Below are 25,404 nucleotides of genomic sequence, written 5' to 3'. Positions count from 1 at the left end.
GGAGATGGAAGAAGGCAGTCCGAGAAATGTTACTTATACGGAGGAATTATTTAATAATAATAATTATTATTTAATAATTGCCATATAAATAATTGCATTTAAATTATTCACCAAAATCTGCTGTTTGTAAACGATGCTGTTTTAAACATTATTGCTTTTTTATCAGAAAACCCGGTTTCCACTTCTACCTGTATTAGTTTAAATGCCACTTTTGCCACTCACAATATGGTGGACGCGCTGACGTATCGTGTCAACTGGACAACACAGTGAATGCGGCGTCTATCTATATGTGTCTATGGGGTACAGTCCCTGCTGTGAGCTGGGAGCGCAACACACCAAAGTGGTCCATGGCTTACATCATCCAGGAACTCATTGGTTCCTGAAAACAAAGTTCCTACAGTGGGAAAGCCCCTTTTAATTGATCTCATTGCTTCATTAGTTGGTCTTATTTTTTCTTTTGATATTCTGTCTTCAGAAATATGCAGTTGTATACGTTTATAAATCATTTATATCCATCCATTATCCAACATGCTATATCCTAACTACAGGGTTACAGGGGTCTGCTGGAGCCAATCCCAGCCAACACAGGGTGCAAGGCAGGAAACAAACCCCGGGCAGGTCGCCAGCCCACCACAGATAAATCATTTACAGATATCTGCATTTTTGCTTTAGCTTTAACTGCTTAATTCTCTTTTGCCGTTATGATTCTTTTCTTTCTGTGGAGTTTGCTCCCTTCATTGTATCTCCAGGTATTTGGTACCCACCTGCACAAGTAGAATCTGAGGCTGTGGGAACATCAGATCAGATCTATTCACCAAAATGACTTTCTTTAATTTCAATCCATTTTTGCTTATCACCAGACCTGAGAGTGTCCACATTTTCCACTTTGATTGGACATGCACGTGGGAATTTCACATTTCGATAATATCACCAATGATGATAATAAAAATTATTAACCATCAGCAATAAGCAGAGTAGACAGCAAGCCAAGGGATGCTGAATGTTAAGAGGCTGCAACTGCCTGAGTGTGCGACCCACTGGTGAGCTCATCATTACATTAAAAGTAGAAGGAAGATCATGTTGAAGATAATGATAATCTTAAAAACCAAACGCTAGGCGCGCTAAATTATCCCCATATGTAAACTCTTGCAACATTCCAATAAAAAAATCCAGCAAACCCCAGCTTTGTAAATTCTGGACCGACACCAAAACACAGAAACTGGGAAACAACAGCTTTCTTAAATAAGGAAAGAGTCCAGTATGGCAGGGTGGTGAAATGAGGGAGCAGGACAAAGTTGCTTAGGGTACTAACCAGGAGAAAAACAAAAAAATCTGTTTAATTTGAACAAAAGCAGAAAGTATACACTTCAATGTGGCCCTTATCGATAAGGTAGACACCCCCATTCCCTCTCTGGGATATCACAAGAGTACTTCTGGATTGGATCAGCACGAAAGCCGGGTCAACTCTGAAATGAGACGCCAACTTCTGGGAGTGTTCGCCTTTTATCTCATGTGGACACGATGGGGCGGGGCTTCCTTCAGCTTCAGTGTCTAAATGACTGGGAGGGAAGAAAGAGACAAGACTGTTAGTGACAGTGCCCCCTCTCTTCCCGGGGTGGTACTACTTACTTTAGGTGAACCTGAAAGGTGACCCTGTGGAGTGCATGCGTGACACCAGTTAAAAAGGGTAGTGGGTTGGGATGAAAACTGGGGGGTTTCAGAACCAAACGTGAGCACAACTGCACTGGACCACCTTTGGGGATGGTGCTGACAAAATGGGGTATCCTACAAGCTCATATGGGTGTGATGTTCAGGGGTCCAGAAACGTTTGGCCATATAGTGCATGGCATTTAGCTAGGGGTGTAAAACATGGAGTACACCTGTGTGTGTGTGTGCATTCTGATAGATAGATAGATAGATAGAAAGGCACTATATGATAGATAGACAGATAGATAGATAGAAAGGCACTATATAATAGATAGATAGATATGTAGAAAGGCATTATAAGGCATTATATGATAGATAGATGGATAGATAGAAAGGCACTATATAATAGATAGATAGATAGATAGATACATAGACTTGAAAGGCAATATATAATAGAGAGATAGACATGAAAGGCACGATATAATAGATGTGAAAGGCACTATATAATACGTAGAGAGATCTAAAATGCACTATGTGATAGATAGATAAATAGATAGATGTGAAAGGCACTATATGATAGATCTGAAAGGCACTATTGATAAATATATATCTATCATATAGTGTCTATCTATCACATGCTTCACTAATTTATTAAATCAGTTTTCAAGTGTTGCACCTTTCCCTCTCTGAGGTGTTTCATGTCATCATCTCTATGCAGACTCCTGTCATCCTCCTCTGTTTTGCCAATCCAACTCCATGCGCCACCCACTAATTTCTCTGCCACCCTCAATGCTTGCGTCCTTGTTTAATGTCTTGAATTTTAGTTGATTAAAGACAAAAAGCAGATAATATATACTTTTTCTGATGTCAAGGGGTAAAATGTCAAAGTGAGGACACAGGGAACTTAAAAGAGAGGTGCTGTGCTGTTAAGTCAGAAGCGGTTAAAAATGATCTGCCTGTCTCTGTAGCTGTGCCTCACAAAGCCAATAATAGAAGATCTGTGAATGGGGAACAGAATATCGTGCCTCCGCCATTTATTCTTCTGTCATCACGGCATCTGATCAGGAGGAGGACAGGGCGGGGGAAGAGTGTTGCGCTACCAAACGTCCTGGTGAGTGGTTCTGAGTACCAGCTGAACTGTAAGAAGTTCGCCCCCACGGCTTTCTCCCAAGTTACATAAAGACAGCAGCTTTGGCTTTCTCTTTCCGCTTTGCTTGTGCGTTTGTCTCCGTCCTTCAGTTCGTCTGGTTTATGGATGCCCCCAGTAAGTCCCTGTGATTGTCCTTCACTACGTCAGCACATGATAACTGCCTTTAGATCCAGTTCAGTGGGATTCCAGCGAATGTCCGAGGTTTGTGTCACTCCAGGGGGCTTCATTTTCACTTTAGCGCATGGCTAGATATCATTGTCAGCACCTTAAGGAATCTCAGTGTGTGCAGCGTTCAGACCCCGAAGGAAAACACTGCAGTGACTGTTAGAAGGGATCACTGCCAAGAAGTGCCTGGCGGCTTTCTGCTTCATGGCTTTCACTGAAATGAACTTAATTGCCTGGAAGGAGGCTAAACCAGCCATTTTTAAAGAGGCTATTAAAAGAGAAAAAGAATGACGTGAGGCGATGTTACTGGAAATGGAGAAGTGGAGTAAAAGCCGTGGCCAGGGATCCGCTCCTGGAGTGTTGTTGTAGTCCTCGAGACGCGTTTTGTATTTAAACTGTCCTGTTTTCATTCAAATTTATCTTTACTATTTTCCAAAGCTCAAGTTACGGAGAAGCTGTGAGGCAACATGGCTGCAAGCCTCATGTCTTAACGTTTGGTAGTCGTGTTGTTCATTCCTTTACTGAGTCGTTGTGGCTTTATAGAGCACATGATGGCACAGCTTTCTGTAGACTGGCAAATCATGAATTATATCATACCAAGTGGGCGGCTTTTTGGCGCAGTGGTAGCGCTGCTGCCTCGCAGTAAGGAGACTTGGGTTTGCTTCCCGGGTCCTCCCTGCGTGGAGTTTGCATGTCTCCCCGTGTCTGTGTGTGTTTCCTCCCACAGTCCAAAGAAATGCGGGTTAGGTGGATTGGCGCTCCTAAATTATCCCTAGTGTGTGCTTGGTATGTGTGTGTGTGCCCTGCCCAGGGTTTGTTTCCTGCCTTGCGCCCAGTGTTGGCTGGGATTGGCTACAGCAGACCTCTGTGACCCTGTAGTTAGGATATAGTGGGTTGAAAAATGACTGACTATCGTACCAAGTCTATCCTGGTGCAGGATATGTACAGTGGTGTGAAAAACTATTTGCCCCCTTCCTGATTTCTTATTCTTTTGCATGTTTGTCACACAAAATGTTTCTGATCATCAAACACATTTAACCATTAGTCAAATATAACACAAGTAAACACAAAATGCAGTTTTTAAATGATGGTTTTTATTATTTAGGAGAAAAAAAAATCCAAACCTACATGGCCCTGTGTGAAAAAGTAATTGCCCCCTGAACCTAATAACTGGTTGACCCACCCTTAGCAGCAATAACTGCAATCAAGCGTTTGCGATAACTTGCAATGAGTCTTTTGCAGCGCTCTGGTACAGGTGCATAAATGAGAGAGGAGGTGACGGAAGGGTCTGACTGCAAGGAGAAGAGGTGGTGAAGGTCAGCGAATTGAAATACTTGTGTTCAACGTGACCTCTTGGGCACAGCAGTGTCTGTCTGTCAGCCTCGTTTGTGGTTTACTGATCTCGGCAGTGACATTCATGTCTCTGGTGACTCTTACTATGAAGTCAGTAGACGGATTGGGAAAGCATGGGGGGTCCTGAGTGTGTGTGGCGTTCCTGATATCTCTGCAGAAGGACGAAGGTCCAAGTCTTTAGAGCCCTGGTGCTTCCTGTTTGTGAGACATGGATGCCATCCAGTGACCTGAGATGAAGACTGGACTCCTTCATGTGTGTCTCATCAGAGAATCATTGGGTCCCGCTGGTTTGACTTTGTGTTGCTCATGGAGTCCAGAATGTGGCTGTGAAATACCAGGGGGTGTACAGCTCCCCAAACCCCAGACACAACAGACACTGAGCCCAAGCTTAGCACACAACACCTTTATTGAGCTGTGGGAAATGCTTTTGTCTCGTTCCCCACAGTAGGACAGGACAGTACAGCACAGCACAGCACCAAGCACAGTCTTTCTTTCTGCCTCTCTCTCTTTCTTTCCGCCTCCACTCCTCCTTGCAAGTTTCGTCCACATCCTTTTATAGAAGACCCGGAAGTGTCCCGGTGCTCCACAATCTCCTTCGGCTTCACTTCCAGGTGTGACGGCTGCCCTGCAGAAGAGGGCTCAACCGGTCTCCAAACACCTCCTGGCATTGGCCATGGGGCTGCAGCAGGGTTGAGGTTCCCAACTTCGTGGCACTGTAGCAAGCCAGTAGGTGCTGCCCTCTGTCGTCCCGGGGGAGGTATTGCTCCGTCCAAGCACCCTCTCCCAGTCCTCCTGTCATGGAGGAATCCTGGCTGTCCATTACAAGGCACATTATCTGCATCGTGAGTGAACGTTAGTTACGGCACTACGGCCATGTGGTGGCCCGAGGGTGATCGGGGCTCACAGGACCCTCATTGTTGAGCCCCCGAGAGGCTTGACCAGGCTAAAGGGACCCCCACGTAACACCTGGCTGCGGAAGACACAGGGTCATTTCTGGAGGGTGGGACTGGACCACGTGTCTGCCTGGGGGTTTTGCCAACCAGGATCCCGAGTTGCTTTGTCGTGTGGTGGGTGCAGCAACATGCGTTACCACTGTATGCCCCCAAACCTGATGTGACTTGTTCAACAGTCCAAAGCAATGGAGAGAGCATCAGAGAGGTTAAGAACAGAGTGCTGGCAGGGTGGACTGGGTGGGGAAGAGTGGCAGGAGTAATCTGTGATAGAAAAGTACCTGCAAGAGTGAAAGGGAAGGTCTATAAAATGGTGCTGAGACCAGCCATGTTGTGTGGTTTGGAGCCGGTGGCACTGACGAAAACACAGGAGGCAGAGCTCGAAGTGTCCGAGTTGAAGATGCTACGATTCTCACTTGGAGTAACGAGAGTAGACGGGATTAGGATATTACATGGATAGCACAGTGTAGAAAACACAAGGGACAAGAGATAAAGCTTTGGGGGGGATCCACCGCGTATATTGCAGATTCGCTGTAAAAGGCGAAAGCGATCGTTAGTAAGGAGTAGCCTCATCAGACTGAGTCCTATATAAATCTGTCAGAGGGAGGCGTTATTGGCTTCTTATATTTGAAGGGGAGGAAGAGGCACATCCTTAGGGAGGAAATGAGGTCATCGAGGGTGTGGTCTGTAGCCGGAAGACCCCAGTGAACTCCGGATTGTGTCAAAGCCCCCATGAAATCCTAGTCACATCAGGGCCGTCTTAACAGCATTATAAGCCCCTGGGCAAAGCATTGCACTGGGGCACCCATCCTACACAACCACTCAGCAAGTCACAGCATACACAGATTAGCATGGGGCTCCCGGGCAACTGCTCTACACGCCAATGCGTTAAGTCAGCCCTGAGTCGCAATGATGGAATAGAGGGGCATCTCCCCGTAAAGTTGTGATAGGCGGAGGGGGTATTGGGCCTTTCTCTCATGAATTCTTAATCGGTTTAAAGTAATAACAGGAGTAGAGGTCTCCATGAAGTTCTGATCAGGTTGAAGGGTGTACTGTCGTTTCGTGAAGTCTGCAAAGTGGAAGCGACTATACTTCATTAGAAGACTGGCGTCCTTCAACATCTGCAATAATAGGCTGCAGATGTTCTATCAGACGGTTGTGGCGAGCGCCCTCTTCTACGCGGTGGTGTGCTGGGGAGGCAGCATAAAGAAGAGGGACAAAACTGGACAAACTGGTGAGGAAGGCAGGCTCTGTTGAAGGCACGGAGCTGGACAGCTTGACATCCATGGCAGAGCGACGGGCACTGAGCAGACTCCTGCCAGTCATGGAGAATCCACTGCATCCACTGAACAGGATCATCTCCAGACAGAGGAGCAGCTTCAGTGACAGACTGCGGTCACCGTCCTGCTCCACTGACAGACTGAGGAGACCCCACACTATGCGACTCTTCAAATCAACCTAGGGGGGTAAACGTTAACATTATACAAAGTTATTGTCTGTTATACCTGCCTCGCACTTTTCTAAATTCCCATACTCCAGCAGCAGCATACTGAAAATAACAATATTAAATTAAAGAGTGATAACAATGCTGGTATAACAGACAATAACTTTGTATAATGTTAACGTTTACCCCCCTAGGTTGATTTGAAGAGTCGCATAGTGTGGGGTCTCCTCAGTCTGTCAGTGCAGCAGGACGGTGACAGCAGTCTGTCACTGAAGCTGCTCCTCTGTCTGGAGATGATCCTGTTCAGTGGATGCAGTGGATTCTCCATGATTGACAGGAGTCTGCTCGGCGCCCGTCGCTCTGCCTTTTAACTTGCACTGCCTTGTTATCACTCTTTAATTTTATATTGTTCTTTATCAGTATGCTGCTTCTGGAGTATGGGAATTTCCCTTTGGGATTAATAAAGTATCTATCTATCTATCTATCTATCTATCTATCTATCTATCTATCTATCTATCTATCTATCTATCTGTCTGTCTGTCTGTCTGTCTGTCTGTCTGTCTGTCTGTCTGTCTGTCTGTCTGTCTGTCTCCACAACCGCACTAGTGAGAGTTGAGGGATGATTAAGAGGAAAGGTGACGTTTACTTCTGGTATCAAAAACCCTGAAATGCTGGTCCTGTACTTTTGTAAAATTTGGGTTTTCTGGTACTTTTCTACTACCGGTGCGCCGCACAACCCTACAATGGATACTGATAAGCTCTACATTTTGGGTTTTTTAATTCACATTAGGAATAGCAGAGAAGCTCAAGCATTCAGCCTGCCACAAACACATCAATCTGATTGCCACCTTTTGTAGGTCATGGAAATACAGGACGATTACAGAGGCCCATACCGGTCAGTGGACAGCGTAGAGTATGTGCAGGAATTAGGAGTTGACAAAGAACCAGGCTAAACCCTCATTTTTTTAATCCATCGATTATCTCAACCTGCCTGATGTTTAATGTAAATTTGAAACGGACCTATCTCAGGTTTGAAAATGTCTCAACCTCCCATCCTCATGTCCTTCAGAATGTCAGTCAATGCGTATTATTCTGTGACCTCTAGTTTATTCTGCACTTTGGTTTTCTTCCAGGTGTTTACAACCTATTCAAATGAGGACTATGACCGGCGTAACGATGATGTGGATCCAATGGCGGCGTCCGCCGAGTATGAGTTAGAGAAGAGGGTAGAAAGGCTGGACCTTTTCCCTGTAGAGTTGGAGAAAGGTAAGGAGTATGTTTTTTACAGGGCTGGGCCTATCCCTATCCCTATCTCTATTCCTTTGACCCTGCCCTCCCCATTGTTTCAGCACTATAACCCTAGACTTAATTTGGAAAAGTAAAATTTGATTATTTGATGATAAGCCATCATGTTATAACAACAAGCTGTATCCCTTTTAGTCTCAACACTTCTGACGTTGTTTTGTCTCCTCTTTTCATAGCATAGCTAGACATTGATCTAGAGTGGTATAGAGGGCAGAGTGGTGGCACTGTGGCTAAGGATTTATGCTGGTATTTAGAAGGATGGCATTCCAAATCCTGTTACCTTCAGAAGGGATCCTTAAGCAAGGCCCCTTGACCTGAAAATTGCTCCATGGGCGCTTTACAATGGCCAACCCCACACTCTGACTCCCAAAGGTCGTGCAAAAAGTCAATTTCTTCTTGGGGATTAACAAAGTATGGCAAAAAAAACCTGTATATATACAGTGGGTATAGAAAAGAATCCCCCCTATGAAATATTCCCATTTTTTTATTTACAGCCTTAAAGAAAACACACAAACCATTATTTTTTCCAGCTTAACTTACTCGATGCAATCTCTAATATCCAAGTGAAAGACATCACAGCTACAGTTCAGAAGAATTTTAAAAAATAAGAAATCCTGAGATTAATAAAGGACCTGCCCCCTCCTAAACTCACTCAGGTGTCAGTGCCCACCATTTCCATTGCAGTTACTGGCTTCCTTCTACCTGAGATCAGTTATAATGAGTGTGATCAGTGAAGCTGTCCCTGAAGCATTCATTCCCTTGCTTGGTAGTGCAACTGACTATGGGTGGCCAGAAACTTTCAGAAGATCTCAGAGATAGAGTTGTGGACAGACATGAGGCAGGAGATGGAGACCAAAAAATCTCAAAGGCTTTATCAATCCCAAGGAGCTCAGTAAAGTCCATCGTAAAGAAGTGTTTGGTGCTACTAGGACCTTCACTGGATCCACCAAACTGGATGGAAGAGCAAGGAGGAAACTGGTAAGAGAGGCTACCGGGAGGCCAATGGCCACTTTGAAGGAGTTACAGGATTTGATGTCAAAGAGTGGTCATTAATGGTGTGCATGTGACAACAATTTGACAAGCGCTCCACAATTGTGACTTGTTCAGGAGGGCCACACTTCTCAAGAAAGGACACATTAAGGCTCGTTTAAGCTTTGCCAGAATGCACCTTGAAGATTCTGATGCCAAGTGGAAAAGGTCCTATGGTCAGATGAGACCAAAAATCAAACTATTTGGCCTCAACCCCAAACGGTACAGCAATGCAGCTCACCATCCACAACACACCATACCTACAGTAAAGCATAGAGGGGGCAGCATCCTGTCAGGGGGGGCCTGGGGCTTTTGTTAGGGGAGAAGAAAAAATGGATGGGGAAAATACTGTCAAATTCTGGAGGAAAACCTGCTACCCTCTGCCAGAAAGTTGAAGATGGGGAGAATGGTCACCTTTCAACACGACAACGACCTGAAGCACACAGAAAAATGGACCACACAGTGGCTGAAAGAGACAAAAGTGAATGTCCTGGTGTGGCCAGTCAGAGCCCAGACCAAACTCACACTGAAAATCTGTAGAAAGATCTGAAGATAGCAGACCACCAACGCTCACCAGCCAATGTGACTGAACTTGAACAGTTAAACTGTAAAGGAGAGTGGGGGGCAAATATTGAGTGGGCTCAGTCTAGGTGGGCAAAGCTGGTAGAGAAGAATCAACAGACTCGAGGCTGTCAGTAGAGCATCTTTTATTAATCTCAGTAGGTCTTGTTTTTGACTTTTTATAATTGTTCTGAACTGTAGCTGTGATGTGTTTTACTTGGATTTTACAGGTGGCATTGAGTAAGTAAAGCTGGGAAGAAGTATTTTTTGTGCGTGTGTTCATTTAAGGCTGTAAAGCAAGAAAAATGGGAATATTCCAAATTGGAGAATTCTTTTCTATACCCACTGTATATGTATATGTATATATATACCAATCAACCCTTAAGTCCGGGCCTTCCAATGCCTTCCTTCACCGCCTCCACTCCTCTCCTCCGAGTTCTGTCCTCTTCCTACAGATTCCGGATGATGACTGGAGGGAGGCAGCCCCTTTTATTCCCACCCAGACGTGCTCCAGGTGCCTCCTGATGAGCTTCCTGCGGCACTTCCTGGTGTGGCGGACGTGCCGCATGAGCACCCGGAAGCACTCCAGGTGTCCCTGGTATTTCTTCCTCCTGCACCTTCCATGGTCAATTCCTGTGGCCCCGATACAAACCAGGGCAGCTGCCCTCTCGGTCCTTCTAGGCATCCTGGCTGGGCACAGCCCCAGCCACCGCCACTATATATATATATATATATATATATATATATATATATATATATATATATATATATATATATATATATATATATATATAAGTATCATAAACATCCAAAAATTCGACCTTGAGATTTTGATGAATCTCGACATTTTGGACCTCCCTGAGTCCCGAAAATACCGTTTTTTGAATTCTGTATATGTGTGTGTATGTAAACACGATATATCGAATATATGCTTTCACTTAGGTTAACCAAATTTTGCAGATTTCTATCAACTTCTGGGCTATTTCCTCTAACTGCAGAGTCCAATTTTTTTAATTTACTTTTTTAATAATTGTTCAATCTATTATTAATTTGATTTGGTTTGTTGTTGATGGTGCTTTAATGTAAATAATATAAAAATTGTGGTTTCCTCTTCCAATATCCATCCCCATATCTTGAGTATATGAGAAAGTCGAGGGGAGACCACTCCCGATTGTTCCCACTGAGTTTGGTTACGGCTCTGAAAGAGACAACTGGGAATCTTTTGGCTTTCCTGTTTTTTCTTATGTTTATCTGAGATCAGCTTGCTGGTCTGTCTTTCCCAACTCTGTTCACATTTCTTAACTAATCTATGCGTCATGACCTGTTCTACCAAGTATTAAATGCAGTTGTAAATATTCATTTTAGTGTAATGTGAGGGATCCAGCAGGCTGGCAGCAACAGCCGGAGCGGAGGGAGTCTGGGGGGAAAAAAGACAGGAGAGTGAGAGACCTCAGAATGGCCACGGCTCGATCTTTTAAATATTTGTAGCCCCGCACGAGGAGTGAGTCGCTCGGCAAGCTGGCAGCTGATCCCATAAAGAGGTAGTGAAAGAGTGTGTTTCTTTTCCATTCAAAAACTGTTTAAGAGGGGGTTTCTGAAGCGGCAGCGGTCACAGTATGTATTCAAACCGATCTCTGGTCTCGAGGATTGGTTTTACTCTCTTATGGTGGGCTGGTATAAAGTAGATGCATTTGTGGGTGTGCCTCACAAAGCACTGAAATGCCATCCAGAGTTGGTCCCTGCCCTGTATCTAAAGTTCTGAGGACCACCTCTGGCTACTTTGACCAGGCGTTGTCCCGGCCTTGCACCTGATGATTGCTGGGATAGACTCCAGCTGCCCCGTGACCTTCCCTTGGACAGGTAAATTAAGAAAATGGATAAGTGATTGGATCTGCGGTGGGCTGGCGCCCTGCCCAGGGTTTGTTTCCTACCTTGTGCCCTGTGATGGCTTGGATTGGCTCCAGCAGACCCCTGTGACGTGACCCTGTAGTTAGGATATAGCGGGTTGGATAATGGATGGATGGATAAGTGATTGGATGGACCTCTGGCTATACTGTACTTGTGATTCTATAATGGGAAAAGCATGATGTTACATCACTTAGCTGACAAAACTGTGAAAATATCAAAGTACAAATGGAAAGGAAAGAAAAGGAAGAGTCACTGTGGGGGACATTCCAGTGTACCAGATAAAAGGGTCCGAATTCAACTTTGTTGTATATTGACTAAAGACACACTTGTACCCTGACGCCTCTGCGGGTCGCAGTGCTTTTCTGACTGGCCTCTTTCTCTCTCTTTCCTTCTCTTTTAGATGGAGACGGTTTAGGAATCAGTATTATTGGAATGGGAGCAGGAGCGGACATGGGGTTGGAGAAGCTGGGCATCTTTGTGAAGACTGTCACAGAAGGTGGAGCTGCGCACCGTGATGGCAGGTGAGTAGGACGCCCAGGGGAACAGCAGATGGGTGCAGCCAACCTGTGGTCCGAGCCTAGCTGACTAGTCATCAGTGAAAATGGCAACAGGGAAGAGAAGACGCCACAGGCATCTCTCCCTAATTGAGGCAATTGATGCGGGTTCTATTTTTAGCCGTTACATTGATCTCTTAGTTACCTGCATGAATTATGCAACTCCAGAGAATGGGATGACATGGAGAGGGCGCGAAAAAAAACACCTCAGGGGGGAGCAGAGCTGCTTCAGATGGGTGGGTGAAGTGGTTCAATGGCTGTATGGCTCTCCTCTGACGTCAATCAGCAGTGACTCTGTGGAGTCTTACGCTGGCCGTGCCTCAGCATACTCAGAGAGTGGGGACGACGTCTGTATGCATAAAGATTCATGTCTATCGTGATCCTGAAGAGAGCATCGTGTGTGACTTGTGAGGCCGTCAGGGTGGAGGGCATGCCTCTCCTTATGTTATTTATTTACCGTATATACTCACGTGTAAGTTCTCCCGCAGATAAGTCGGGGCTTGATTTTACTGTATAATTTCCGGTATTTTATAATGTCAGTCGTATAAGTCGAATGCGGTAAACTCACGCCCTTGGTCCAAGAGATTATGATATGCCCACCTGAGAGAGTAACCACTGCCTTTTCTTTCTATGTATTGTGCCTACATGACCACACGGTATTACCCAAACTATTCCAAAGTGATGTTTGCACGGTTTTGTGTTTTTTGTATCTCACACCCTCATACACCTTTATCGTAAGAGCATCCCTTATCGACGATCAGAAGAAAATACGAAGCAGGTTTTAAATTCGAAGCAGGTTTTAAATTAAAAGAAATTGGCAACTGCGCTGCTGCAACAAAAATCGATGCATCTGAGAAACTGGCGTGAGATTGGAGGAGGCAAGAAGATGTAAAAAAAATGAATAAATAAGTGTCACATTTTTGAACGGGCGTATAATTCGGGGTTTGATTTTATTATCGATGTTTCGGGTTTCAAGACCCGACTTATACGCGAGAATATACGGTAATCCCACCTCCGTCACTCCCATCGCAGACTTCACCATGGTCACACTTCCCTCGTACATACAGTATCCTGTACCACTCTTATGTACTTCTCTGCCACTCCCGACTAATTTGGGGTCTGATTTTATGATCGATTTTTCGGGTTTCATGACCCAACTTATGCGCGAGTATATACGGTAAATCTGTTAAGTAGTTCTCTCTTTCACTAGTTAAGTGGAGGCAAGTTACATTCCAAAGCATGGCGAGAAGTGGAGTGACTCGAACGGCAGCTGGCGGGTGAGTGAGGAGGGTCCCCTACTGGCTCCCTACACCTGACGTCATGCTTCCCCCCCTCCCCTTGGCCTGCAGCCTCTCTCTCTCGGATATGCGCGAATAAATCGGTACCGTAACCAAACTATAATACGCGATGAGAGAAGTCGCAAAGTCAACCGGAATGTTCAAGCAAATTATAGAAAAAATACCTAATCTACCGTATATACTCGCGTTTAAATTCTCCTGTGGGTAAGTCGGGGCTTGATTTTAGCGCATAATTTCCGGTATTTAATAAAGTCGGTTATATAAGTCGAATGCGGAAAACTCGCGCTATTGATCCAAGAGATTATGATATGCTAACGCCCACCTGAGAGAGTAACCACGGAGCACACGGCCTTTTTCATTTCTGTGTATTGTGCCTACGTGACCACACGGTAATAACCGAACTATTCCAAAGCGACATTCGCACTGTTTTGTTTTTGTTTATTTTTGAATGGGCGTATAAGTCGGGGTCCAATTTTATGATCAATTTTTCGGTTTCAAGACCGACTTATACGCGAGTATATACAGCATTTATGTATTTATTTATTTATAAAGCACTTTAAAAACCAACATGAAGGCTGACCAAAGTGCTGTACAATAAAACCCAACATGTAAGACACACAAAAACCAAAAGAGTAAAAGAAACAGAAACATAAGAGCTGAAGAAATTCATAATAAAAAAAGTACACAGATAGTCAACTAAGGTCCCAGTCGACATCTCACACTGGGTCAAAGGCCAAGAGTGTGTGTTTTAAATAAGACTAGGGGGCTTTGCCCCCTGCTCGCTTCACTTGCAAACCCCCGGGCCTGCGCTGCGCTCTAGACTCTTTACAGTTCTGCCACTCGCGTATGACGATGCGGATGTACAATTTAAACAGATTTTTATTTTCATGGAAATGGTTACATATGCATCAGTGTAACGTATAACTGCCCGTGATTGAATTTCGTTTCTTTCTCTCTATTAAATAAACCAACTTTTTCGAATGTTTGTCCCTGTGATTTGTTAATTGTCATAGCAAAAGCTATTCTAACAGGAAACTGTAAACGTTTTAATACGAATGGCATATCAAGATCCTTTGGTGTCTAATGTTAGATGTACTGCATTACCTTTCTTGTCGCCTGTTAAAATTTTACATGTCAGAATTGTTTGACCAATTTTGAATAAAACTAATCTTGTCCTATGGCACAGCCCATTACTCAGACATCAATTACGCAATTACATTACAATACATCCTTCATTCAACAGTAATTCAGCTGGTGGAAGACCAGACGGTGTTAACAGTTGTAGATATTCTTCATGATCGTATAGGTTGATGTTTTCATCTTCCGCACCATCACCACCAGCTGTTTCAGCTTAGTCTATCGATACGCATTTAACCGATTTGACGTGTAACCGATTGACAGTTTTCGCGTTCATTCGTTTGACTTCATGTCCTTACAGTTGAAGCTGACAGTTTAAACCTCTGAGCTGTCTTTTTGTAGCCTTCCCCTAAACCAGGAGACTCAACAATCTTTGTTTTCAGATCTTTGGAGAGTTGCTTTGAGGATCCCATGCTGTCTGTCACTCTTCAGAGGAGAGTCAAAGGAAAGGAAACACAACTTGCAATTGACCACCTTAAATACCTTTGACCACTCATGATTGGACACTCCTGTCTATGAAGTTCAAGGCTTAACGAGCTCATCCAGCCAATCAGCATTGAGCAGTGACAGGCATTCAAATCAGCAAAATGACAAGGGGACCCACATTTGTGCACAGCCAGTTTTTCACATTTGATTTAATTTCATACAACTAAATACTGCGTCACTAAAAATCTTTGTTCAGAAAACATCCCAATGTTCCTAGGAAATGAAAGACATACCGCTGTTACCTTTTTTGTTGAAAGGAGAGTCAGTTATTACGCAGGCTGAGAGGGGTTCACAAACTTTTTCATACGACTGTATTTCTAAATGTCTTATAAATGTAAAAATCATGCTGCTGTGCTTTTCTGAATGTAGAATAAGAGAGAGAAAAAATACCAGCTAATTAAATGAGATCAGCGTTACCAGGTGTGGTCACTGATTATGACTCGGGTTCAGTGACGTGCGGTGAGGTTCATGGCTGGTGAGGCATGGACTCCTTCAGAGTCAGATTTACAAATATATGAACCCCAAAGACTAACTTATTTACTAATCAGTTGACAGCCTGCACATTGACTACTGCTTATGTTTCATATCTCATCAGCATTCTTTACACACACATCGGTAAGGCGCATATTTGTATAAGAAAGAACTACATTTATAGCGACGAGAAGAGAGAGCATTTCCTCCTCACCCTCCATGTGTTCTAAATTTGCTGTTGCTACTCCACAATTCATACTCATTCAATACAAATGAAAGTATAGAGTGGTGTACAAAAAAAACGGATTTCAAGACTTCGTCCTGTTCTTACACAACACAGTACTGAAGTATCGGTCAATGCCCGAGTCACCTCACGTATAGATAACTGTAATGATATTCTAACTGGCATCCCACAAAAACGTATCCATCGCTTACAACTTCTTCAAAATTCTGCTGCCAGGATAATAACCTGCTGTTGTAAATCCACTGAACATATCACACTGATTCTCTCTCAACTTCACTGGCTCGCTGTTCACTACTGAATACGATACACAATCCCGCTCTGAACATTTAAAGCTCCCCACAACCTCGCTGATCTCCTCCAGACTGGCACTCCTCTCACTCACTCAGATCCTCATCTGCAGCTCGACTTTCTGTACCGCACATCAGCCTCAGTGCTATGGGAGCTCGAGTGTCTCGATTCAATAACACATTTTAAAACTTCCCTCAAAACTTATCTTTTCAAACTGGCATACCAATTGTGAATTTTGCACTGTTACTGCCAGTTATCTTTGTTTGTTTGCTAATTATTGCCTTTTGATTTATCATTCACTTGTTTTAATTTTACTAATGTTTAATTTTTAAGGTGACCTTAAATGCTAAGATTTAAAAACGGGATTTTCTAATGACCAAATATAACGAAAACAATTGTTCAGCCTTACCTATGAAATGTAATCCCCCGGGATCTGGTTTGGAAAGTACAGCGGTTTGTACAATGCTAAGCCGCGCATTATTCATTACTTCACTCCGCAGCAGCGCCACTCGCAATATGGCGGCGACGTTGACGTACGATGCTGCTGGTCTAGTAATTCTATGTCTATGAGGACCCCTCTCCTGACGTCACGCTTCGCCCTCCCCTTTGCCCGCAGCCACTGTCTCGGATTAGCACGAATATGTCGCTCCTCTAAGCGAACTATCATTATTAGCGAAATGAAAGATGTTGCAAATCAAGCAAATTATTAAATAAAAACCAAGATCTAAATCTGTTAAGTCGTTCTCTCGTTCGTTAGCAAAGCGGATGTAAGATAAACCCCAAGCCTGACGCGTGAGTGAGGAGGGCCCCGCCCCCTCCCTGTGTCTGACGAATTCGCGCAAATAAATCCGTACTGCAAGCTAACTATACTGTATATAATACTTAGCGCGATGAGAGAAGTCGCAAAATCAACCGGAATGTTCAAGAATTAAAAAAAAACAAAAAAACGATCTAAATCCGTGAATTAGTTCTCTCATTCGGTAGGTAAGAGGAGAAAAGGTACACGCCCCAAAGCTGGTGAAAACCATACAGACAGACAGATGTTTGATTTTAAATATAGCGAGAGATATGTGCAGGGTGGCCGATGCATGTTTGTGTGCTGTGATGGCCCGGCACTAATTTTTCTATGGTTGGTTTCCACCTTGCCCTTATTATTGCTGGCATGGACTCTCCTCGGACTAGATAAGTGAGTAAAAAAATGGATAGGACTGCTTTTCGCCTAGCTCCTACTGCAAAAAAATATATATATCCGTAAGCAATTTCTTATATTTATCCCTCGGAAGATCCAGGTGGCAAACAACCATTGTGGGGCCAAACAGACGACAAAGTTGGTATAATAAAGCAAAAGGAGAAACGGCCGCGGAAGCTGTGGAGTTCTGTGGAAAATATAGACGCCTGCATCCACCTGTTTATTTTCAAATTGCTTTGTGTTAAATAAAAGAAGAAGAAGAAACTCAAGGCACACTTCCCCACCACACACTCACTGCCACTGCAGAGTCCCCTCGAATGGCTCGATTGCCGCGTGCGCCGACTGAATTTGTTAAAGTGTGTGAGTTAAGTACCACAGGGGCTGCTAAATCGTTTCCTTGCTCCGTTTCCGTCAGCGATAGCTGGATATACGGACATTTATCTTTAGTGAATATACGTGGGCTTGAAGACGTAAGACGCATCTGTCACACGTCCACCCTAAACCAGGGTACCTAACTCTAGTAAGACATCATGAAACAAAAAAATGAAATAAAAAGCAATTCCTGGACACCCCAGCGGCTATCAGTCCAATAAATCGGCTTTACTGTTTAAACGCGGAATAATGGGCAGCATTATTTTTGGGATGGTTGCTATGGAGACAGTCATTCTTTTCAAAGTGCCGAGCGATAAGTGAAAGACAAAGCCTGTTTTTAAGTCGTTTTCCAGTAACTGTGCATTTCAAGAGGGAATGAAGTGAAGACGGAATCGCTAATTAGCTATCAGCCAAAAAAAAAAAGTCTCTGGTGCCGCCCACTGTGGCTGTAATTTAAATAATGTATGCAATTTGATTTTCACGTGAAGATGACTTGCTTTGACGTGTGCAAGATTTTACAAATAAATAGGGTCGCTCTTTAACACAACTGGCTCAAAGTTCGATCTCCAGTGGGGTCTGTAACTGCAAAGACCTCCTTAGTAAAAAAAAAAAGTGCTGCGCGGTTACCATATAAATGTGAACAAGGGGTGGATTGACACGCACAGACACAAGGGGCGGGCAATGGTCCTTGGAAGGAATGCTTAAACCCCTCTACACAGCCCCCCCCACCCCCACCCCCCTCTTTTTATGATGCCCCGTGAAGTACTTGAACAGCCTCAGGGAAATCGTTCTCTTCATCTCGCCCTTCTCTAGTCAAACCTGCTGCACCTTTCATAGAGATGTTCTTCCATATCTCCTCACAAGAAATACACTGAAAAGCAAGGAGGGTAAGAGACCAACACGTTTCGAATCCTTAACTTCTTTTCCGTTTACAGATGCACACCGATGCAGCCCTTCACTAACTTTGTGTATATGTAACTAATGTAATCTTACCGTTTTTTAAAGAATTGGCAACTAGCGCCGGCCATTCCCGTCAAAGAGATGACAAGATATACTTTTATTAATCCCAAGGGGAAATCCACATACTCCAGCAGCAGCGTACTGATAAAAAATAATATTAAATTAAAGAGTGATAACAATGCTGGTAAAACAGACAATAACTTTGTATAATGTTAACATGTAACCCCCCGAGTGGAATTGAAGAGTCACATAGTGTGGGGTCTCCTCAGTCTGTCAGTGGAACAGGACAGTGACAGCAGTCTGAACATGAACAGACTGTCTTAGAAAATATAAAACTATCATTAAAGGCGACTTTTGTTTAAATTAGAAAACCACAGATTACCTCCCGCTTAAATGCTGTATTAAAGTACTAATTGTGCTACCCGTCTGAAATGGGCTGTAATCAGAGTAGCGTTAACATTTGCAGTGCACCCAGAAATGTAAGCCTTTCTGTTAAATGGCATTTGATTCATAAAAGCAGTGTTAATGTATGTGTTGTGCCATCTGTTGGAATGACAAGTGCAATGCATTGGTCTGTCATATGCCATTTGGAAGGGGATTCATAAAAGCAGTGTTTTTGTTTGTGATGCACCATCTGTTAGAATGACAAATGCAATGCATATGTCTCTGTCATATACCATTTGGTAGGGGATTCATAAAAGCAGTTTTAGTGTTTCTGATGCACCATCTGTTGGAATGACAGCTGCAATGCATATGTCTCTGTCATATGCCATTTGATATGGGATGCCTGAAGAAGGGTCCTGAGTTGTCTTGAAAGCTTACATATTGTAATTCTTCTAGTTAGCTAATCAAAGGTGTCATTTTGCTTGACCTCTCACTACATCCATAATGTCTAACACGGTACAACACCCTAGCAGGGGATTCATAAAAGCAGTTTTAATATTTCTGATGCTCCATCTGTTGGAATGACAAATGTAGTGCATATGACTCTGTCATATGCTATTTGGTATAGGATTTGCAAAAGCAGTGTTTTTGTTTGTGATGCACCATCTGTTAGAATGACAAATGCAATGCATATGTCTCTGTTATATACCATTTGGTAGGGGGTTCATAAAAGCAGTTTTAGTGTTTCTGATGCACCATCTGTTGGAATGACAAATGTAGTGCATATGACTCTGTCATATGCTATTTGGTATAGGATTTGCAAAAGCAGTGTTTTTATTTGTGATGCACCATCTGTTAGAATGACAAATGCAATGCATATGTCTCTGTTATATACCATTTGGTAGGGGGTTCATAAAAGCAGTTTTAGTGTTTGTGATGCACCATCTGTTAGAATGACAAATGCAAAGCATATGTCTCTGTTATATACCATTTGGTAGGGAGTTCATAAAAGCAGTTTTAGTGTTTCTGATGCACCATCTGTTGGAATGACAGATGCTTACATATTGTAATCTTTCTAGTTAGCCAATCAAAGGTGTCATTTTGCTTGACTTCTCACTGCATCAATAATGGCTAACACGGTACAACACCCTAGTAGGGGATTCATAACCGCAGTTTTAATGTTTCTGAAGTGCCATCTATTGGAATGACAAATGCAATGCATATGTCTCTGTGATATACCACTTAGTGTAGGATTCGTAAAAGCAGTTTTAATGTTTCTGATGCTTCATCTGTTTGAATGACAAAAGCAGTGTGTATGTCTCTGTCGTATTCCTTTTGGTATAGGATTTGTAAAAGCAGTGCTTTTATTTGTGATGCACCATCTGTTACAATGACAAATGCAATGCATATGTCTCTGTCATATGCCATTTGGTTTGGGATTTATAAGCACAGTTTTAATGTTTCTGATGCGACATCTGTTGGAAAGACCAATGCAATGCATTTTATTACCAAGACTTGGTTTCTGAATGCGAGAGCCTGGCTTCTGAAGGGATCCCACCTTAGCTTCACCCCTGTCTCAGTCTATTTAGCTTTTTAATCATACAAGTGTATTTTATTCATGCATTCCCTGATCCCATGTTTTCAAATACTAGGTCACTTGTGGCTGAAGCTTATTATCCTGGCAGCATAGAGAGCAAAACAGGAACCTGCACTGCCCATGTAGCGCCTTGGCTGTCTATTCAGATTTTAGCAGTTTTGTATATGTGGGACGTAACGTTTAGACATGTGGATAGAAAAGCAGACATCGAACAGCGATTGTGGAGGACTGTGTGTGCAGTTAAAAAAGAAATGGAATAGTTGAACTGTTAGCGAGGCACACATTGAAACGAATACCTTTGCGTTAGGTGTGAAGTTCAAGTCATGAAGAACGTGGATACCCTTCACTTTAAACCTTAATCACACAAACTCCTAATGTTAACCTTTCATGCACACTTTAACACCTGTCCTGTGATGTGATGTGATGGCGCCACAGCTCTGCAGATCAACTGTCTGCTATTGGACAAGAGCCCTGTCAGTGATGGGACAATCGTTCAAGGCTTACTTGTCATTCAAAACCACACACAGCGGTGCGCAGGATCAAGTGAGGGGTCAAGGAGACTATGGCGGTAGTGTCAGCTCCGTTGCACCTGGTCACATTTGGTGACACTCAGTGTTAACGTCTGACAGACAGATTTTTTGTTTTCGGTGGGCATACCTACTATGAGGAAGAAACTGAGACATTTATCAAAAATGAAGGGTGTCTCGTTAATGTTTTATTTTCTGGTATCAATTGTAATAGAACAGTTGTGCTGAAGTTCTTGGTGTCTGATCATAATTTAAAATTTTTCTCATCATTCATAAGGGCGGCATGTTGGCTCAGCGGGTAGCGCTGCTGCCTCACAGTTAGGAGACCCGGGTGCGCTTTGGGAGTTTGCATGTTCTCCTTGTGCTTGCGTGCGTTTCCTCCCACAGTCCAAAGACATGCAAGTTAGGTGCATTGGCGTTTGTAAATTGTGTATGTGTGTGTGTGTGTGTGCCCTGCGGTGGGCTGGCGCCCTGCCCGGGGTTTGTCTCCTGCCTTGCGCCCTGTGTTGGCTGGGATTGGCTCCAGCAGACCCCTTTGACCCTGTAGTTAGGATATAGCAGGTTGGATAATGGATGGATGCATTAAGGTATATTATTTTGTATTTTTGTTTTATATTTTATATGGGCAGCAGTAGCTCAGTCGGTACTATGCGACTCTTCAATTCCACCCGGGGGAGTAAATGCGAACATTAATTTTATTTTAATTCTTTTCATTTTTATTACTATTTAATTTAATATTGTTTCTTTGTATCAGTATACTGCTGCTGGATTATGTGAATTTCCCCTTGGGATTAATAAAGTATCTATCTATCTATCTATCTATCTATCTATCTATCTATCTATCTATCTATCTATCTATCTATCTATCTGTCTATCATTATATAGTGCCTTTCACATATCCATCCATCTATCTATCTATCTATCTAGAGCGGGTTGTCCAGCAATCGGAGGGTCGCAGTTTCGATCCTGGCTCCCGGCATGAGAATGCAGCTGTTGTGTCCTTGGGCAAGACACTTAACCTACCTTGCCTGCTGGTGGTGGTCGGAAGGATTGGTGGCGCCAGTGTTCGGCAGCCTCGCCTCTGTCAGTGCGCCCCAGGGCATCATCACCAGTGTGTGGGTGAATGACTGTTGTGTTGTGAAGCGCCTAGGGGGGTTCTTGAACTCTAGTAGGCGCTATATCAAATACAGGCCATTTAAGTTTTAGTATTGCGCTTTTTTTTTTTTTTTATTCATATTAAGACATAATGATTGACATCCAGACAATTTTACCACAAAGGAACCCTGGTGATTTGTTCACATGTTCGTTTGTTTTTGTAAAATGTGCAAAAATGAAATGTGCTAACCGCCATCAGTCAGGTCACTGCGTCTTTCCACTTCGACTTCTGCTCAGTTACACTTCCCCTTGTGTCTGGTGACATGGAGCTGCAGGCATCGTCTTATTGCTCAAGGAGGCCTGGGGTTTTCCCTTTCACTTCAGAGGAGAACTTGTCAGCTTCCAGGAAAAGAGGGCATTGGTGGGACTACGCCAGAGGGCAGCAAGGTTCTGAGATGTGACCGGACCCATTTACAGCATGTGGTTTGTCACCTCTTTGGCACACAGAGAGGACGTTACTCCTGGCACTCGCGGATTCTAGAAAAACTCCTGACCCCCACCTCTCCGGGTCAACTCACCCACAGTGAAGAGATTGCATCAGTGCTCGGTGGAAGCGAATTTCCTTCTGTTTATGTGTGTAGACACAAGACATGGCAGCTCTGAATAGTGCATTAGTGGGGAAAACTCCCACATATCGTCATCCATAAGTCCGAGTGCTGCATAGCGTAACAGTCAATGGATTACATAATCAGGTAGCTCAACACACAGCAGTGCCATTTCAGAATGCATTTCAAGTTGTCTTGTTTATTCCAGCCGTGCCAGCCGAGCAATCGTAACCAGCTACGAGGTGTGAAGCTGAAAGACACTTTTCAAAACTTTTAAAGATAAAAAATACATGTTGATCAACTGCAAAAGGAGAAGTTAAATGATCCATTTTGTCAAAAGAAAATTTTAGGGAATCTGTGACATATGCAGAAGCAATCAAACGTGTATGAAGCCAAAAATTCAGAAAAACAAAAGCAAAAAAGAAAGCGTTCTAAACACCTGTCAGGCTGTTAATTAATAGAAAGATCTTGATTATTTTCCTGGGTTGTGTGATGTTTGTGATATTTTTAATAATAATAATAATAATAAATAATAATACATTTTATTTATGTTGCACTTCATATTTTAGAAATCTCAAAGTGCTACATAGTAAAAACAAAAATAATAAAACAAGAAAATCTATTTATACTTTAACAAAATATCTTTCTAAAAAGATGAGTTTTTAGATTCCATTTAAAAATATTAGTCGACTGTGGGGCTCTCAGGTAGTCAGGGAGGGCACCACAGATGACAAAGCCCTGTCACCCATACTGCGAAGCTTGGTTCTGGGGACTTAGAGAGTGTTGGTGTGTACGGAGCGGAGCGTGCGTGAGGAAGTATGAGGGGTAAGGAGTTCCTGTAAGTAAAGGGGGGCACGTCCATAGATGCACTGATGGGTGAGGAGAACGACCTTGAACTCAATTCTGAGTGGGACAGGGAGCCAGTGAAGGGTTTTCAGGACTGGGGTGATATGGTCATGCTTTCGGACCCTCATCAGGATCCTGGCAGCGCAATTCTGAATATACTGGAGTCTCTGAATACTCTTAGTCTCTGAATCCCGATGAGGAGCGCATTACAGTAACCCAACTTGGAGGAGACAAAGGCATGGATGAGCTTCTCTGCATCTGCCAGGGTAAGAGTTGGTCGGAGTTTAGCGATATTCTTGAGGTGGTAGAAGGAAGACTTACAGAGGTGTTTGATGTGGGCGTCAAAGGGTGAGTTGAGGGTCCATTTTAACAACCCAGATTGGTGACAGATGTGGAAAGGGGAATGTTTTGGCCAGCGAAAGTGATACTGGTGATGGTAGAAGAGCGGAGATGGTGTGATGTGCCAACTAAGATGGCTTCTGTTTTGGATCTGCTTAGCTGAAGAAAATTGAGCCTCATCCACGCCTCTATCTCCTCCAAGGAGGTAGTCAATGTAGAGATTGGCAGAGGAGCAGTAGAGGAGGTGGGGGTAGTCCTGAGGTAAAGCTGAGTGTCATCAGCATAGCATACATTTTCATACCAAAATTAATTTTATTCACTCTTTCTAAATAAACATTCAGCTTCATGCCTAATTTTACATTTGTTAACAACTAAAATGTTCTGGAACTGCCTCATTGGCATCAACTGCAAAATAATCACATCTGTCTTGTACTACATAGAGAAACCGAGAGATTGATGTGAAAGGCACTATGGGATGGATAAATAGATAGATAGATAGATGTGAAAGGCACTATATAATAGATAGATAGATAGATAGATGTGAAAGGCACTATGGGATAGATACACTCACCTAAAGGATTATTAGGAACACCTGTTCAATTTCTCATTAATGCAATTATCTAATCAACCAATCACATGGCAGTTGCTTCATTTAGGGGTGTGGTCCTGGTCAAGACAATCTCCTGAACTCCAAACTGAATGGCAGAATGGCAAAGAAAGGTGATTTAAGCAATTTTGAGCGTGGCATGGTTGTTGGTGCCAGGCGGGCCAGTCTGAGTATTTCACAATCTGCTCAGTTACTGGGATTTTCACGCACAACCATTTCTAGGGTTTACAAAGAATGGTGTGAAAAGGGAAAAACATCCAGTATGCGGCAGTCTTGTGGGCGAAAATGCCTTGTTAAAGCTAGAGGTCAGAGGAGAATGAATGGGCCGACTGATTCAAGCTGATAGAAGACCAACTTTGACTGAAATAACCACTCGTTACAACCGAGGTATGCAGCAAAGCATTTGTGAAGCCACAACACGCACAACCTTGAGGCGGATGGGCTACAACAGCAGAAGACCCCACCGGGTACCACTCATCTCCACTACAAATAGGAAAAAGAGGCTACAATTTGCACAAGCTCACCAAAATTGGACAGTTGAAGACTGGAAAAATGTCGCCTGGTCTGATGAGTCTCGATTTCTGTTGAGACATTCAAATGGTCGAGTCAGAATTTGGCGTAAACAGAATGAGAACATGGATCCATCATGCCTTGTTACCACTGTGCAGGCTGGTGGTGGTGGTGTAATGGTGTGGGGGATGTTTTCTTGGCACACTTTAGGCTCCTTAGTGCCAATTGGGCATCGTTTAAATGCCACAGGCTACCTGAGCATTGTTTCTGACCATGTCCATCCCTTCATGACCACCATGTACCCATCCTCTGATGGCTACTTCCAGCAGGATAATGCACCATGTCACAAAGCTCGAATCATTTCAAATTGGTTTCTTGAACAT

At 43.4% G+C, this 25,404-nt stretch overlaps 1 protein-coding gene across 2 annotated transcripts in view; it reads left to right on the top strand.

Moving 5' to 3' along the window:
* Nucleotides 1–25,404, top strand: part of ppp1r9ba (protein phosphatase 1, regulatory subunit 9Ba) — a 132,744-nt gene that overhangs the window by 79,477 nt on the left and 27,863 nt on the right. For both annotated transcript variants that reach the window (XM_039740281.1, XM_039740280.1), the window contains exons 3-4: nucleotides 7,843–7,975; nucleotides 11,913–12,033. In XM_039740281.1, the coding sequence (XP_039596215.1) occupies nucleotides 7,843–7,975; nucleotides 11,913–12,033 (254 nt within the window). The remainder of the gene's footprint in view (nucleotides 1–7,842; nucleotides 7,976–11,912; nucleotides 12,034–25,404) is intronic.

The sequence above is a fragment of the Polypterus senegalus genome, chromosome 17 (assembly GCF_016835505.1).
Source record: "Polypterus senegalus isolate Bchr_013 chromosome 17, ASM1683550v1, whole genome shotgun sequence".
NCBI classification, from domain to species: domain Eukaryota; kingdom Metazoa; phylum Chordata; class Cladistia; order Polypteriformes; family Polypteridae; genus Polypterus; species Polypterus senegalus.
Note: the sequence above shows the minus strand (reverse complement) of the source record. Positions and strands in the feature narration are given on the sequence as shown.